Consider the following 15,479-nt stretch of genomic DNA (forward strand, 5'->3'; position numbering starts at 1 on the left):
GATAAGTTCATCACGAGGGCACAGAAGGGAATTGGTGAGGTTTTATTCACCAAGGCGCCCTCGGTGGTTACAAGAAATAATGGCCACAAGCTAGCAGAGAGCAGATTTAGACTAGACATTAGGAAGAACTTCTTCACAGTTAGAGTGGCCAAGGTCTGGAATGGGCTCCCAAGGGAGGTGGTGCTCTCCCCTACCCTGGGGGTCTTCAAGAGGAGGTTAGATAGGCATCTAGCTGGGGTCATCTAAACCCAGCACACTTTCCTGCCTATGCAGGGGGTCGGACTCGATGATCTATTGAGGTCCCTTCCGACCCTAACATCTATGAATCTATGAATGTGCATTTGATCCAGGACCAGTTTACTGGTCCTAGACAGGCATCTACACATGCAGGGATGTGGCAGCAGATTTGGTGCTCTTAGCAGCAAACTGTTCCCACTTCCTACAGCCTGCAATGGGCTCCTGCTGCCACCAGAGGGAGCTCCAGGCTCTGGATGGGCTGCCAGCAGTTGGCAGCCACCTTTTCAAGGCAGCCCTGCTCTCTGCTCCCTGGCCAGCTGCTTTTCTGGCCAGGAGCAGTGCACAGAGGCCAGGGCCAGCACACAGTGGTCCTCTTGCAATGGCTCTCCAGTGGTCCTCTGCGCCATGGCTGCTCCAGCCCCTGCCTCTGGAAATGATGCTGAGTACCCCAGGCTTCTGCTGACCAAGGTGCTGGCCCTGCTGGCCCCCACTACCGAGGTCGCAGGCGAGTTGCACACCTATCACTGGGGGCCAGGGCACCAGATGCAAGAGGCACTAGCCGACAACCTCCTCCTGCATTCCCCACTGTAGCCCGCTTGGACAGCCGCCCCCAGAACCGCCCCCACCACCCACCCCCAGCACCACGCTCACTGCAGACGGTTCTCTGCAAAACACTCCACTGCCCTCACAACAAGCTATTGAGGTCCCTTCTGACCCTAGCATCTATGAATCTATGAAACAAGGATTCGGAGATTCGACCACCGAATTGAGCCAAATCTTCTCCAAATCAAATCACCACCTGAAGCTTTGCACAGCCCTACTAACCAGCTCCCCACTTGGAATGAGTGAGTGACTGCAGCTTGGGCTGGCACGTTCATACAAACTATAACTTAGCTGGTCTGGGTAACAACAGCAGTAAAGAAGTAGTGGCATCGGCTTCCATGCAGGCTGATGACCTGAGAACCTATTGAGAGATTCTTGTGGCCTGAGAGATGTATCCTCAGTGGGCCACAATCTGTCCCCTGGCTCAGCAAGTTATGCACATGGCAGAAGTCACTGCTGATTGCAGATTTGGAGAAATCTGACATAGCCCATGCTCCATGAATCTAGCAGGGCCCAGAATTATATTTGAGAGCTAATCATTTTTGCCAGAGCTATTTGCTGCTCTCCTATGCTCCATAATAGACACAGCCCATGGGCACTGCCAGGAAAGTATTTCCTGTAGGCTTTTGAAAATCATGGGTTGTAAGAACCTTGAAAAGGAGGAAATACACAGGGGGTATGTCTACATGAGATGTTTACTGCGGGGTAGAGTAATTAACTCTGCAGTAAACATCTTAGCATCTACATGTGCTGAACTATTAGATTGGAGTTAACTAATAAACTATTTTGCTGGAGAGTTTTTAATCCACAGCAGCGGACATGTAGATGTTGACCTAGCTGGCTGATGCACAAGGATGCCCACAGCATGTACAGCTCGGTTCCCTGCCAGCCGGGGCTGCTCCGACCTGGCTCAACATGCTGCAGTTCAAGTGACAATCCCAAGAGCAATAAATTCTGGGAGTTTATTGCTTCAAATTAATTGTACATGTAGATGTGCCCAGGCTGTTTAACTCAGTGGAGAAAGGTGCAACAAAAACCAATGGCTGAACGTTAAAGACAGACAAAATCAAATTAGAAATGAGGCATATTTGTAACTGGGAGGGTGATCCAGCACTGGAACAAGCTGCTGAGGGAAGTGATGAATTCCCCATCTCAAAGCAATACTGGCAGCTGTTCTGGGAAATACTGTGGTCAGTCATAAGGTATTGGGTTCAATATGAGGCCATTGAAAGAAATCCAGTGACTAGCAAGTCAGACTAGGAGGACTGAACAACCTCAGCACCTATGAACTTGTGTTTCTTTCCTGCTTCTAGTGGGGCTCTTCAAAAATAACTCATAGAGGTTCAGTACACATTTTAATTAATTCCCTATTATCAAAAGAATGTTCTTTGCACATGGCTCTTGTCAGTCAAAGGTATTGCTGTTTGGCAACAACTGTTAAAACAAACTCTTAGTTACTTCCCATTTGTGGGACATCCTGTTGGGAGGAACTGTAACATCTCGGCAGTCATATGAGGTATTCATTTCATGTTTACAGTGGGAGATCTGACCATGAGACTGCCCCCGGCCACTTCCACCCCCTCTATGAGCCCACCCCACTTGGCACCGAGCAGGCCCTCTTTTATGGGAAGCTGTGTACTGGTGGACAGAGCACAGGCCAGGGACCTGGGAGATCAGGGTGCTTGCTATTCCTGGTCCCTGCTCTGAACCTCAGGTTCCCCCACTCTGTAAAATGGAGAAAACAATCCTGACCCTCTTTGTAGAGGTGAAAATGGATGACAAAGCATTACTTTTCTTTGCTATTGTTACTTAGAGGAAGTTGTCTTAAGAAAAGGATGGGGAGAGGTGAATGGAAAACTCTGGGAAAGGAAAGAGGAGAGGGAATGTCTTGGGAAGAGAACTTAAAAGATTAAGAGGGGAAAGTCTTCTGTGGAGAGATGAATCTGTGTTGGGCCCTGTAGCATTAGGAGTTTCATTTCAGGGAGGCTGAAGTCATATGATGTTCCCATTCAGTAAAGAAAAGAGGAGATTGGAGCTGGGCTGACAGGGTGGGGTCGGGTGTGGGGGGAGATCAGAGAAAGCCCGCCCAGAAAGGAAGAGAAGCAGTCAGAGAGAAACAGGCAGACTGAAGGACAGAAAAGCAGACAGACAGACAGAGACCAGTAGCTGAGGTAGGAAGCAGAGACACAGAAATTGAGAGGGGAAAGCATAGACAGACATAGAGGCTGGGGAAGGGGAGGGGGTGACAGACAGGGACCTGAAGGCAGACAGACAAGCAGAGAAACAAGGGGAGGCCTGTGTGGTGCTGAGGCAGGGTAATGCATGGCCCGGGACAGGGGCCAAGGGGAGCTCAAGCCCCTGTTGGGGCGGGAGGCATCGCTGGATGGGAGCCTCTGGTCTGCATTCAAGGGCCGGAAGGCAGCCTGCGCAGCTGTGCTGCTGGTGGAGATCCTAGAGAGGGCTGCATTCTTCGGCATCGTCTCCAACCTCGTCCTCTACCTCAACAGCAGCAACTTCAACTGGGGGGGTTTGCAGGCGTCACGGGCTGCCCTGCTTTTCCTTGGTGCCTCCTACCTGCTCTCGCCCATTGGCGGTTGGTTGGCCGATGTCTACCTGGGTCGCTACTGGACCATCATTCTCAGTTTCCTGCTCTACCTGGGGGCCGCCTGCCTGCTGCCTGTCACAGCCGTGAAGGATGGGCGCCTCTCACTCTGTGGGGAGATGTCGAGCTCCCACATTAATCCCTCCTGCAAGAACCACAGCGGGGATTGTCCTCAACAGACGCCCAGCCAGTACTGTGCACCCACAATATACATTGGCCTCCTGGTGCTAGCGCTGGGTGTCAGCTCCATCAAGGCCAACCTCACGCCCTTCGGTGCTGACCAGGTAAGAGGCCTTAGACTACAGATTCACCTTTTTCTTTTCTGCGCATGATGAGCATCCCAGCCACGCCTGGCCAGCAGAGCTCTGCTTGCATGATATGCTGGGTGATGCTAATCCCTGCCCCATATATCACAGCTTCAGAGAGCTTAGCCTAGGCAGCATGCACTTGCAATTAAAAACACAACCAGGTGCACACACACAAAGCATGGCCATGCACATGCACACATGCACACTTATGAATTACAGCCATGCATACACATAGCCATACACACACAAGCATGCACACAAGGCACAGCCATGCAACGCCGGCGCAAACACCCAGAAGTACAGGTTTACGTCTATAACTCACAAATGTGTAGGGGTGTGTGCAAGCACATACAGGACATGCTTACTGCTAGGTTGTCATGCTAACACACACACACACACACACACACACACACTTGTGAACACACAAATATGCATGCTTATACCCATGCATGTGTACTGGAGGGGGCTTTCCCTTGCTGCAGTGGAGGAGGAGACTCTTTCTCTCCTCCCAGGAGGCCATGGGTAAGAATTCCCCTCTCTTCCACTCTGAGTTTATGAAAAAGTGATGTGGGGGAAGGGTGTGATGGACATCATTTTTAGGAGGGTCACTTCTCCCACTAGGAGTGGTTAACAGTTGTGTCCCTGGCTTCAGGGGAGGAGTGGGGTCTAACTGAGAGAAGGGATCTTTCCTCTCTGGGTGGTGGCTCTTCCCAGCCTGTAAGAAGTTAATTCTACTCCCTTCCTCTGGACAAGAGCATCTGGGTCCCTTGGAGGGGCTGCCTCCCATCTCTCTAACCCCTGGCAGAGCCCTTGGCCCCCTCCCCCATAGACCCAAGGGACAAAGTTGTGACTACTCTGGGACATCATGGGTGGAGGCAGTGGAGGTGCTAAGAGATGGGAAAGTTCTTGGGGAAAGGACAAAGAGGCAGAGGGTTGGGATTGGTGTGAGAGGTGTGGAAGGGGGAGAGTTGGGTCATAAGGATGGGTGCAGGTAGGTTTGTTATGTGGATGGGGGAGGGAAGGGCATCAAGAATGGGGGAGGTGTGGATGAGGGTTGGGCTGGGGGAGGTATGGGTAAAGGATGAGGACAGGGAGGGGGGGAAAAGCCCTATATGTTGCTCAGATCTGGCCTCTGCAGGGGGTAAGCCCTGGGCCAAGGGACCAGGGTGTCTGGGTTGGGGCAGGGGTGGGAAACGGGACACTGACTGCGAGTAGTGAGGTGGTGCTTACTTCCCTTCCCCTATCATGCTTACCCTGCAGGTGACAGATCGCGGCCGGGAGGCTACACGGCGCTTCTTCAACTGGTTCTACTGGAGCATCAACATCGGAGCGGTGATCTCTTTGCTGGTTGTGGCCTTTGTCCAGCAAAATATCAGTTTTCTCATTGGCTATGCCATCCCTGCTTCCTGCGTGGCCCTTGCCCTCTTCATCTTCCTCCTGGCCTCTCCCACCTTTGTCACCAAGCCGCCCACAGGCAGCCAGGTCTCTGTCTTGCTCCAACTGGCCTGCCAGAGCAGCTGCTGCAGACGTGTCCCCCGGATCAGAGGCACTTGCACCAGGTCAGGAAGTGTCCCAACACTCACATCTCCGGTGTCAACCCATCTCCAGGCCTCCCCTTGCCATCATGTTCTTTCCCTTCTCTCCAGGGTGGGCTTCCACCGGCCACATGCAAAATCTGCGAGTTCTCTTGCTGGGGATAAACCACAGCCTGGGGCCTCTTCCTATGAAGAGGATGTTGCCAACTTCCAAGTAATGATGAAGCTCCTGCCGGTGCTACTGACCTTCATCCCTTACTGGATGGTTTACTTCCAGGTGTGTGAGCAACACTAGGCTGGCTGGTGCAAAAAAGGGCACTGGGAGTGCAACTGTGAAGTGGTCTGGAGGGAAGGGCTTGGGGTTAGCTGTCACATCCATTGAGATGTCCTCATAGAGGTTCAGATTCTAGATCTTGGTCCCAAATTCATGGTTCACACTGGCCTCTCACCAGAGATCCACCAGGACTGTGGTGCTAGCCTCTGACCAGCTGGCAGCACACTGGGAAGATACCCTCCTGGACAGCGTTATCAATAGGTCTTGCTTGGTTTTGGAGCTGGTTAAGTGGTGTCACTGGTACAGTAAACTATGTACGAATGCAGGGTTCAAACAGAGAGGTGGTGTAACAGGGTGGTCTGTCTCCTTAAGATGGGGCAGCCAGCCCAGCCCTGTTAAGGATGTTCAGCTGTGGGGCATTCTGCTAAAGAGGGAGTGTCCCAGTGGGAGCTTAAAACCCCAGAGAAGAGAGCTGCTTGCTGGGGAAAAGCCAGAGTGGCAAGTTGCTCTTCTCCTAATGTCCAGGAAGGGCAGAGGATTTGGGTTAGTTCTGTTTGTGTTGTTAAGAGACTGAAGTGTGTTTGGTGGGAATTGAACTGTATGAGGAATGAATAGCAGAGCTACCTAGCCCACAAACAGCAGCAGGATAAAGGATCTGCTTACAGTTAGTTAGGTGTGATAATCTGAAGTCAGGCAGAAGGCAGGGCAGAGTGGTGCCTAATGATGACTAGCAGATTCAGAGAGGCATGCGCTTTTTTACGACAGCCTACTTTGTCACATACTATTAATGGACTACTGGGTACTACTACTATGTTGTCCATTTGTAGCATCTGACAAAGTAGATTGTTGCCTACAAAAGTTCATGCCCCTCTGAAACCAGTTAGAACCAGGTAGGTCCAAATGCAGGGAATAGGCATGTGGAAAGACAATGCCACCTAAAGGAATTGTGGAAAGGCACTGGAGGTCTAGCAACAGTCCAGCTGCACAAAGCAGTGTTCATACTGCACAGTAGTTGTGTTAGCAGTGCAGTGGTAAAACTCTGGCCTTTCTGCCAACATGACTGAAAGACATCACCCCACTTAAGTGAGGGGGCTATGTCGGGGAAGAGCACTCAGGCTTGTGGGGGCAACTCTTGAGTTAGCTCTTAAAGTGAAGAAGAGGCCCTGGAAAAGTGATTCACAACTGGGGTACCACAGTACCCTGGGGTGCCACAAGATCCCTTTAAAGGTGCTGTGCTACACAATCCCTGTTAAAGGAGGTATGTGTTCTCCTTTCTATGCCTGCCCATGCTCTGTACCTGCCCAGCTACCCTAGTGGTGCCTGTAGCAGCTTCTCAAGGGGCTGCTGCCACTGCTGACCTCTCCTACTCCTCCTGAAAGCCCCTGTGCCACCAGACCCACCGCCATACTCCCAGCAGTGCACTTTGCTTCAGGTGGACAGGCAGACATAGGGCCAGAGCTGTGGTTTTCAGTGCAGCTCATCCTGTTTGCTCCTTCCATGCTTCTGGGGCTGTGAGGGCAGATGATCTGTACCTGATGGGTGCAAGGGACCAGAACTAAGGGCAGGGAGAGGGTAGACAGTTGAAAGAGCTGGGCATATCAGGGTTAGGTTCTGCCCCTGTTGCATTCACCTGGCACCAGTTAGATCAGTGGTTCTCAACCTTTTTAGCCACAAGGCCCACTCCATATCTTTTCTGAATTTAAATTCTAGCTTGGGGATTCTCAACAGGGGATTCTCAATAGGGGTTCTGTGAAAGTAAGAACATTTTTGGAAGCTAAAAAGGTAAACCAGTGATCTAGAAGGACACAGGGAAATTTGCTCAAACTTTCCAGGTATTTTCGGCACAGTGGAGACTCAATCATCAAGCTGTAATCATGATTTATAGTAATAATTGGCAATTGCTGAGTATTTTAATTCATAGTCATTCACATAATAAGAATTACAAGAAGAAATAATTAATAAATAGCAGCTACATGGAGTACATTTCATTAGTGGGTCTCCATACCCTTTACAAAGAGCTAAGAATCTTTGCCTCCACCTCTCATCTCTCTTGTTCTGCCCTTAGAAGGTGGTCGGGGTTAATGTCTAAAAAACATTAAACCCAACAGCCCTCTGTAATGCAAAATACCATGGACTAGCACACCCATCTAACGAGTCTTTTCAAAACCTGTCTGATGATGTGCACACAGTGGGGGATGAACATCGCAAAGATTCATCTCCTCAGTCAGAGGGGAAACTGTATGATATGTGGAGACCACCAGATGACCTTACCTGCTGCCATTAGATAAGCATCCAGATGGCCACAAGTAGCCAGAGCTATGGAGGTCACCACACCTACCACAGACCCTTCCCCATCATTTTCTATCCCCTCTGCCTCATGCTAGAAAGCAAGCCGAACTCTCTCTTGTCTTGGTATGGTGGTGCCATGCTGGTCAACATTGGGTAGTGAGACTCAAGGGTCTGTCCCCCAGTTCAACCTCCTTTCCTTTAATGGAGGGAGGCTCAGTCTGTGGAAGGGGTTCCGTGGGAACCTAAAGGCCTCTTGGTACTTTCTGGTTAACTGGGCAGAGGGGAGCAGCATGTGTAGTGGCTGTAGGGTGCTGCAGGACAGGAGCCTGCATGAAGCAGTGTCTGATAGCACTCACCCCTCTGCAGATGTCGTTGCTGCTTCAGCTGTCAGGCTTTGAGAGTGTTCCCAGTTTTTCTAACAGCCCAGGAAGTGGTTTAACAAGGAAATTGAAACATGGGTGACTGGTGCCACCTTAGTTGGGGGGGCATGTGCCCCCCCAGTGACCAGGCAGCGACCAGGTTGGGGGGTCCCCCCGCAGCCAATCTCGTTGACCAACACCTGAAAGGTCATCAAGCCTTGAAAGGTGTTTCCTAGAGGGTTTTATTAAAGCTTCAGACTGCCAGTCCTCCTGATAGGCAATGTTTCTGCCTGCCTAAAGTTTGTACAGTGTCTGCTTAGATTAGTGGTGCTGGACCACTGACTTCAGAGAGGCCATGCTGTGACATCTTCCCAGGAAGCCAGGTAGCACTGTACCAGTGACTTCACAGGGGCCTATGCTTGACATCATTGTAGCAAGGTCTGTAGCACTGAGAGAGTGATCTCTAGTTAGATGCATGTGCCGTGACACCATTTCTGCAGGTTAAGTAATGGTGAGCCAGTAACCTTACAGTGGCTCTGCTGTGACATCGCCTCAGCAAGCTAGGCAATGCTGAGCTGGTGACCTCAAAGAGGCCTGTGCTGGGTCATAATACCAGGCTATCATGTGGAGCTGAGACACTGGGGCTGGATTGTGACACTATCCCAACAAGGCAGAATAGTTGCCCCAATATCCCTACAAATAGGGCCCCCGTTCTGAATGGGACCTCTGTATGGGCTCTGCTTGGACACATTCCTTCTATAGTAATTCAGTGAGCTTGGTCAGCTATATGGTTCTGCCCAGCTTGGCCCTTCATCCCCAGCTCAGGACTCCTTCTTATTCTGTACCCGTACTACTCTCCAGGATGAGGCTGGCTTCTGAATGACCCAGGTTCAGTCCTTGCAGTATCTGCTCCTGGATGCCCTGAAAGATCTGCTGGAGCAGCAGACAGCAACAGCCAGCTCCTGCCACTGAATCCTCCCTCTGGTGAATTGACAATGAGGGTCCTTTTTCATATGGTGCCTCGGTGTCCCCAATTGTATACCTGTGATAACAGCACTTTGCTATCTGTGTAGGGTACTATGATGCTAAAGGTGTTAATGATTGTGAGGAGGCCCAGGCTTGGATACAGGGCCCTGTGAGGACCTTTCAAGAGAGAGTCCCTTTGCTCATGAACCAACCCCCTCTCCTTGGCTGCTTGTGATTGGAAAGCAGGGCACTGCTGCCTTCACAAATGAATGCTGTCGTGGGGCACATGCCATCCTGACTATGGGCTGGGGCATGAAGAGATCTGGACTGTGTGTCACCCCAACTAAAGCGTCTCTGCATAACATCACTGGGTGTGGTGCGAGGGTCATTTTATGCCTGGGCTCCATCCATTGACCTAGTGCTGTCCTCTCATTGCGTTCCAGATGCAGTCAACCTACTACCTGCAGGGCCTGCATCTCTTCGTCCCCAACATCTTCCAGGACAGCCAGACCAATGGCAGTGTCCTTCCTACCAACACTACCAGCAGCTATACGGTGAGGAGTACAGTGAGGGTGAGGGGGGTGGGAGACAGTGGGGAGTCACAGTGCCACTGTGGGAAAGGGGCGGGTGACATCAACAGCCTGACGATGAAGCCCTAGGCAGAGTGAGAGGGGAGGGATGTTGCTAGGCTCAAGGCAAGTGTTGAGTGGTGCCACCTCCTGTGAAGTTGAGGCAGGTGATTTCTCCAACCTGCGGAGGTGGCCACCCTAAGGGATGACACTGTGACTCCCAAAGCAGAGCAGGACTTATTCCTGACACCACACTGAGAAGCAGAGTCTGCATGTGTGCAACTCTGGCCATGGTCATAGACTTGGCCAGAAGCAGGATGAAAACTCTCTCAGGTTCTTCTGCTTTCCCTTTGGACCCAGAGTCCCAGGGTACTTCCCAGAGGGGAAGTGGGATGAGGACTTGTGGGGAGGGGGATGAGAGTGCAGGAAGTCCAAGGGTAGGAGGGTAGTCAGATGTGGTGGAATCACATTAAGACAACACTCCCTGACCCAAGTCCCTCTATTCAGTTCCCTGTTCCTGCTTCTGTGATGGTTAGCTCAGGTGCTGTGCTGACCCAGATCTCTTTCTCCCCAGTTCCCAGATGCCTGGCTTCTGTTAGCCAATGTGGTAGTCCTACTGGCCCTGGTCCCACTGAAGGATCGAGTCATTGACCCGTTCCTGATGAGGAGGAAGTTACTGCCCTCGGCGCTTAAGAGGATGGCCCTGGGCATGTTCTTCGGCTTCGCCTCCATCATCACAGCAGGTAATGCCCAGCACAAGTAGCTAAGAAACTGTAGCTGCTGGGAGACTGAAGCACTGCCATGACCAGGGCTGGAGCTGCCTGGGGTAGGACAGGAGCCCATAAAGGAGCCTACATGCTTTTTCTGACCCAAAAGATGGGATCCAAGACTATCCCCTGAGTGTACATGCTCAGCCAGGACAGAGTCCTGTGCGTGTGCCTACACATCTACATTGATTCTCCTACTTTTCCCTGGCAGGTGTCCTGGAAACAGAGAGACTGTGGTACGTGACCCACAACCAGACCATCTCGCAGCGTATTGGGAAGGATGAGTACTTTGCTGCCCCACTTCCCATCTGGTGGCAGATTCCCCAGTACTTGCTCATTGGAGTCAGCGAGATCTTTGCCAGCATTCCAGGTGGGCGATTGAGCAGTGACCCTGCTAGGGGTGAGGGGCACAGCAGCAAGCCTGGGGGCTGCTAAGGGAAATGGCTAGCGTATGCTCTGAACAGCTCCAAGAGCCAGGCTGGTGTAAGGGAAGTACTGGCCTCCTGCTTCCTGATGCTAGGCATGTCTTGGCTTTTATAGTAGCTGGTTGGCAGTAGACTGAACCCAAAGCTAGCTGGTTCAAGGCCAATGTTCTACCCTCAGTCTCAGGGCATGGCTCTGCCATATGTTTTCCATGTTATACATCACTGACTGCTACTGTGGTTGCTAGAAGGGCTGTCCATGAGCTCTTCTCTGTGATGATTGAGGGCCCCCTCTGTTCTCTCACCAGGCTTGGAATTTGCCTACTCTGAGGCCCCCAAGTCCATGCAAGGAGCCATCATGGGACTCTTCTTCTTCATTTCTGGTGTGGGCTCACTCCTGGGATCTGGGCTTCTGACTCTCCTCTCAGTGTCCTCACAGGGCTGGATGCACTGCCCTGAAGACTATGGTGAGTGCATGGCCAGGATCCCCAAAAGAGAAGGGAGAAGCACCTCCCCGCTTAAACCAGGAGTGGGATCTTATGGAGGGTGGAAATAGATCCATGTGTGTCCAACAGGGCTTGCACTAAACAGGATGGGTGCTGAGCATGGAGCATGGGTGTTTACCCACAACCAGCTGGGGAACTTTCACTCAGGGTGCCATGAGATGGGAGATTCACAGAGCTGAAGGCCAAAAGGGACCTTCTTGTCTAATCTCCTGCATGACACAGATGACAGACTGTCACCCAGATGTCCCTGCCACACTCCACACTAAATGTGGAGAATATATATATATGACCCGTAATCAGCAGAGGCCTCTATGCCAAGGCTAGAGTGGGGCTGCACTGACAGTGTTGAGGGAGAAGGGTCTCTGGGGGTGGGGAAGGTGCTGGCAGCAGGGGCCACCAGACTGCAAGGTGTAAGAGAGAGGTGTTCCCTTTGGCAGAAGTGCTTGCAAAGAGTTGGCAATGCCCACTTGCTGCCAGCAGGGGCACTGTAATAGTAGAGCATGGCCTGGGATCATGGCAAAGGAAAGAGTTGGAGGTGAATGGATAGTGTCAGTAAGTGGAGCTGAGACTGCTACCCCTTTGCTTTCCCAGGGAACATTAACCATTGCCATATGGATTATTACTTCTTCCTGCTGGCCGGGATCCAGATGGTGACCTGCATGCTCTTTGTCTGGATCTCCAGCCGTTATGAGAAGCAGCAGCAGCGGGAGCGGGAGCAGGAGCAGGAACCTGACTTCTGCCATCTCTGCATTGGGCATGAAGAGGACTAACATGCCCACAAACCAAATCCTAGGCTCTAGGGGATGTAGCACCGCTTCCACTTTCCCCTTCCCACTCACCAGCTCTCTTGGTTTGGGCTGGTGGATGGAATGTCACCCTCATGGTCTAGCTAGTTCAGCCCAGCCATTTTAGGGTTGGAGGAAAGGAAAGGGATGTACCTTGCCAGGACAGTGGGGTATATCACCAGTAACGCATGCAGAGGGGGCAGGGATGGAGCCTATCGGGAAATGCTTCTCCGTTCCTTCCCAGTCTGTAGGACCTTGCACCACATATCCAGAATCCTCCTTGTGTCCCAGGGATGCCCTATCCTGCTTGGACTTAGCTACCCAACAGGCTCAGAAGCTGTAGAGCACCCTAGATGACCTTGCTGGGATGGGCACTTGTAAGGGGCTGGTCAGCTAGGAGAAAGAACTGGCCATGCAGGAAATGTGGTAATAATTCCCAGAGACCAGGAAAGCTGGACCCTTCCTGTACAAAGGGTCATGCAAGGAGACAAACCCTTTGTGGCCCCAGCCTAAGTTCTCAAGGAGACCATGATGGGACCTGATCTGGGAGAGAATCTGCTGGTGCCACCTACAGGTGGTAATGGAGAATCACAGTCAATTGTATCATGCTACATGGGGTGTGATGGGAGAAGATAGTGACCAGGGTTTTGCCCCGTTCTTTTTAGGTGGGTTATTCCAAACAGAGAGGTGGTCAATATGGGATGTTGTAGTCTTAGAGCTTTAATTGATTATCTCTGTTTAGAAAAACATGTTTAAAGTCACCCTAACATGGAGGCAAATGCAGACTAAAATTGGGGCACATCAAATAGGACTTAAATGCCCAGCTTGAGATAGCCTGTGCTTTTATAAGAAAAGAACAACGACTGACAACATACATCAGAACTCAGCACACTGGAATGCTTTGCACTGTTAGGTTTTTTTAAACTGTAATGGGATTGATGCAAGCAAGCAAATAAAGCTTCCCCTTCAGTGTTCATGGCCTGAAGCATGGCAAGAGAAGAGATCCTGAAGGGAACTGCACTATTCATTGCTGGGATTACTACACCTTATGTTAAGGTTCTGCAACTTAGATATCCAGCAGAGATCAGAGCCCCTGTATCCCAGGTAGAGGCATAACTGGGCAGTTCTGTGCCCTGTATGGCAGTGGCTGGGCCTGTAGCGCACCCACTGCTGTTTTTGCCTCTTCCCTCTGCCTCCTGAAGTCAGTGACTGGGGCTGGTGCCTTGGTCGCCCCCCTTAGTTAAACTACTGATGCTATTGATGCTATGGGCTTTAAGTAGAGGACAGTCCCTGCCCACAGGCTGGACTTCAAATCCTGCAGAGCACATTGAGCACAGTGGTCTGCTCATGTCCAATCAGTCTCTAGATTTGGCCAGTGTAGGTCCAGGATAGAAGGAAAACTTGTCACATCCATTTTACAGATGAGGAATTGAATGGCAGAGATTAAATCTTCCTGTTCCAGCCCAGAAGCATAAGGGCCCAGATCCTTAAGGGTATGACGTGCCTAACTCATAGTTTAAGCAAAGGTACATTGTTAGGCATGAGTTTGTTTGCATGATCTGATGGAGTGATTTGTCTAAGGCAGTGGTTCTCAACCTTTGGTACCTTATGTACCACCTGCCGATTGACACAGCAAAAGCGAAACCAGAAGTCCCACCGCGATGCTGCCGGTTTTGCCACTGTGGGCGTCAGCTGGAATTTCCAGCCTGAGCAGGCAAAGACCCAAAAGCAGCACCCACGTACCCCCTGCCTGTGTCTTTTGTACCCCCAGGGGTATGCATACCATGGGTTGAGAAACACTGGTCTAAGGTCATACAGGAATTTGTGTCAGAGGTGTGGATGGAGTCCAGGTCTCTGGAGACTCACTTTAGGGCTGTTACCACTGTTCCACCCTCCTCCTTGCTCTCATGCCTATACCTAAGCAGAGAGTAGTGCCAGGAAAAAAAGCCCCCAGTACTGGAAAAAATAAATACGTGGTCCATATTCTGTCAGTCTCCTGAGGTGTCAGAGTGATTTAAATGAGACTTGAAAAGTAGAAGTGTCCCTTTCAGTCAACCTTAGAGCAGAGCCAGGCTTGGTAGTGGCCCTACTTGTGAACCAGCCTGGGATTCTGTCTGCTCTGCTTAGCTGACTGTTCTTATGAGGAAAAGAAATGTTCAGACTCATGGTAGAAATGCTTTCTGCACAAGGGAGCTCTCGGGAAGCCCAGAGAGGCCCCCCTGGGAGCTGCTCCACTGCTTCTTGGCAGTATGAACTGTCTAACTGAGGGCACAGAGATGGGTGGAGGCCAGGATATCAGGGTGGCTCTGTGTAGGCTGAGGAGGCTTTTCCCTTTAGAAAAAAAACTCTTTTGAAATCTTGCAGGGTGATCGCAGAGTGGGGATAGACTGGATTGGCTACAGATACATACAGGACTTGAGCTCAGTAATTGCTTCCTGGATACTCCCGCCCCAAATCTTCTGCTTGTACCCAGGGAAACCCTTTCCTTACTCCTTAGGGACATCCACTCCCCCATAAGGAGCTGGCCTGGGCAATTCCAGGCTCTTCCTAGACTTGGTGTGTGCTAAAGCAATCCCCAGGCTGCTGTAATACATGCTCTGCTTGTCAGATCTCCTGAGAAGAGAATAGCTATCTTAGCTGCAATCTCCCCATTAACCCAGTCTGCTCACCTTCCTGGAGAGAAAGGAGCAGAGCCATTGTGCCAGTTCTTCCCCCACTGGCATAGCCCCTTAGTGCAGGAAATATTCTCAGCAGCCCCATCTTTCTCTCTTATGGTTCCTTTTTCCAATGTAAATTACTGCTATCTCCTATCTCTACGGCTTTGGCCTCTCTTACAATTTGGCCCCATTTCTTTTTATCAAGCTGTATTTCTCCAATTGCTAGAAATTCACACAAAAAGCTCCTAGGTCCTGTCTGATGTTCACCCTCCAGCCTCCTGCAATTCACTATTAGATCTGGTGTTCCTTATATCATGCTCACTCACTGGCCTCAGAACAGGGTCCTTTCATTTCAAAGGCATTTAATTGTATTTCTGCCTACTGAAAAAAGGCCAATATGAAACAATAAGCCTTATAGATCTTACTGTAGCTTCTGAGGCACAAGTTCAAGCCCCTGACTGTACTCATGCTGAAGGCCCAGTTGACTTTATCATGCCAACTGGAGAATCAGTGAGGTGGCTGGACACAGTATCACATCACTCCTTGTGTGCGCCTTAAAACACAGAATCACAGGATTGGAAAGACCTCAAGCATCATCTG

At 50.9% G+C, this 15,479-nt stretch overlaps 1 protein-coding gene across 1 annotated transcript; it reads left to right on the plus strand.

Annotated features, from left to right (window-relative positions):
* The first annotated feature begins 3,162 nt into the window (after positions 1-3,162).
* Positions 3,163-14,208, plus strand: SLC15A3 (solute carrier family 15 member 3). The gene is made up of 8 exons (XM_014521016.2): positions 3,163-3,726; positions 5,011-5,309; positions 5,397-5,562; positions 9,617-9,727; positions 10,317-10,485; positions 10,721-10,879; positions 11,240-11,398; positions 12,029-14,208. The coding sequence occupies exons 1-8, from the start codon at positions 3,163-3,165 to the stop codon at positions 12,205-12,207; spliced, it is 1,806 nt and encodes a 601-aa protein (XP_014376502.1). The 3' UTR covers positions 12,208-14,208.
* The last annotated feature ends 1,271 nt before the right edge of the window (positions 14,209-15,479 follow it).

The sequence above is a fragment of the Alligator sinensis genome, unplaced genomic scaffold, assembly GCF_000455745.1.
Source record: "Alligator sinensis unplaced genomic scaffold, ASM45574v1 scaffold437_1, whole genome shotgun sequence".
NCBI classification, from domain to species: Eukaryota; Metazoa; Chordata; order Crocodylia; family Alligatoridae; genus Alligator; species Alligator sinensis.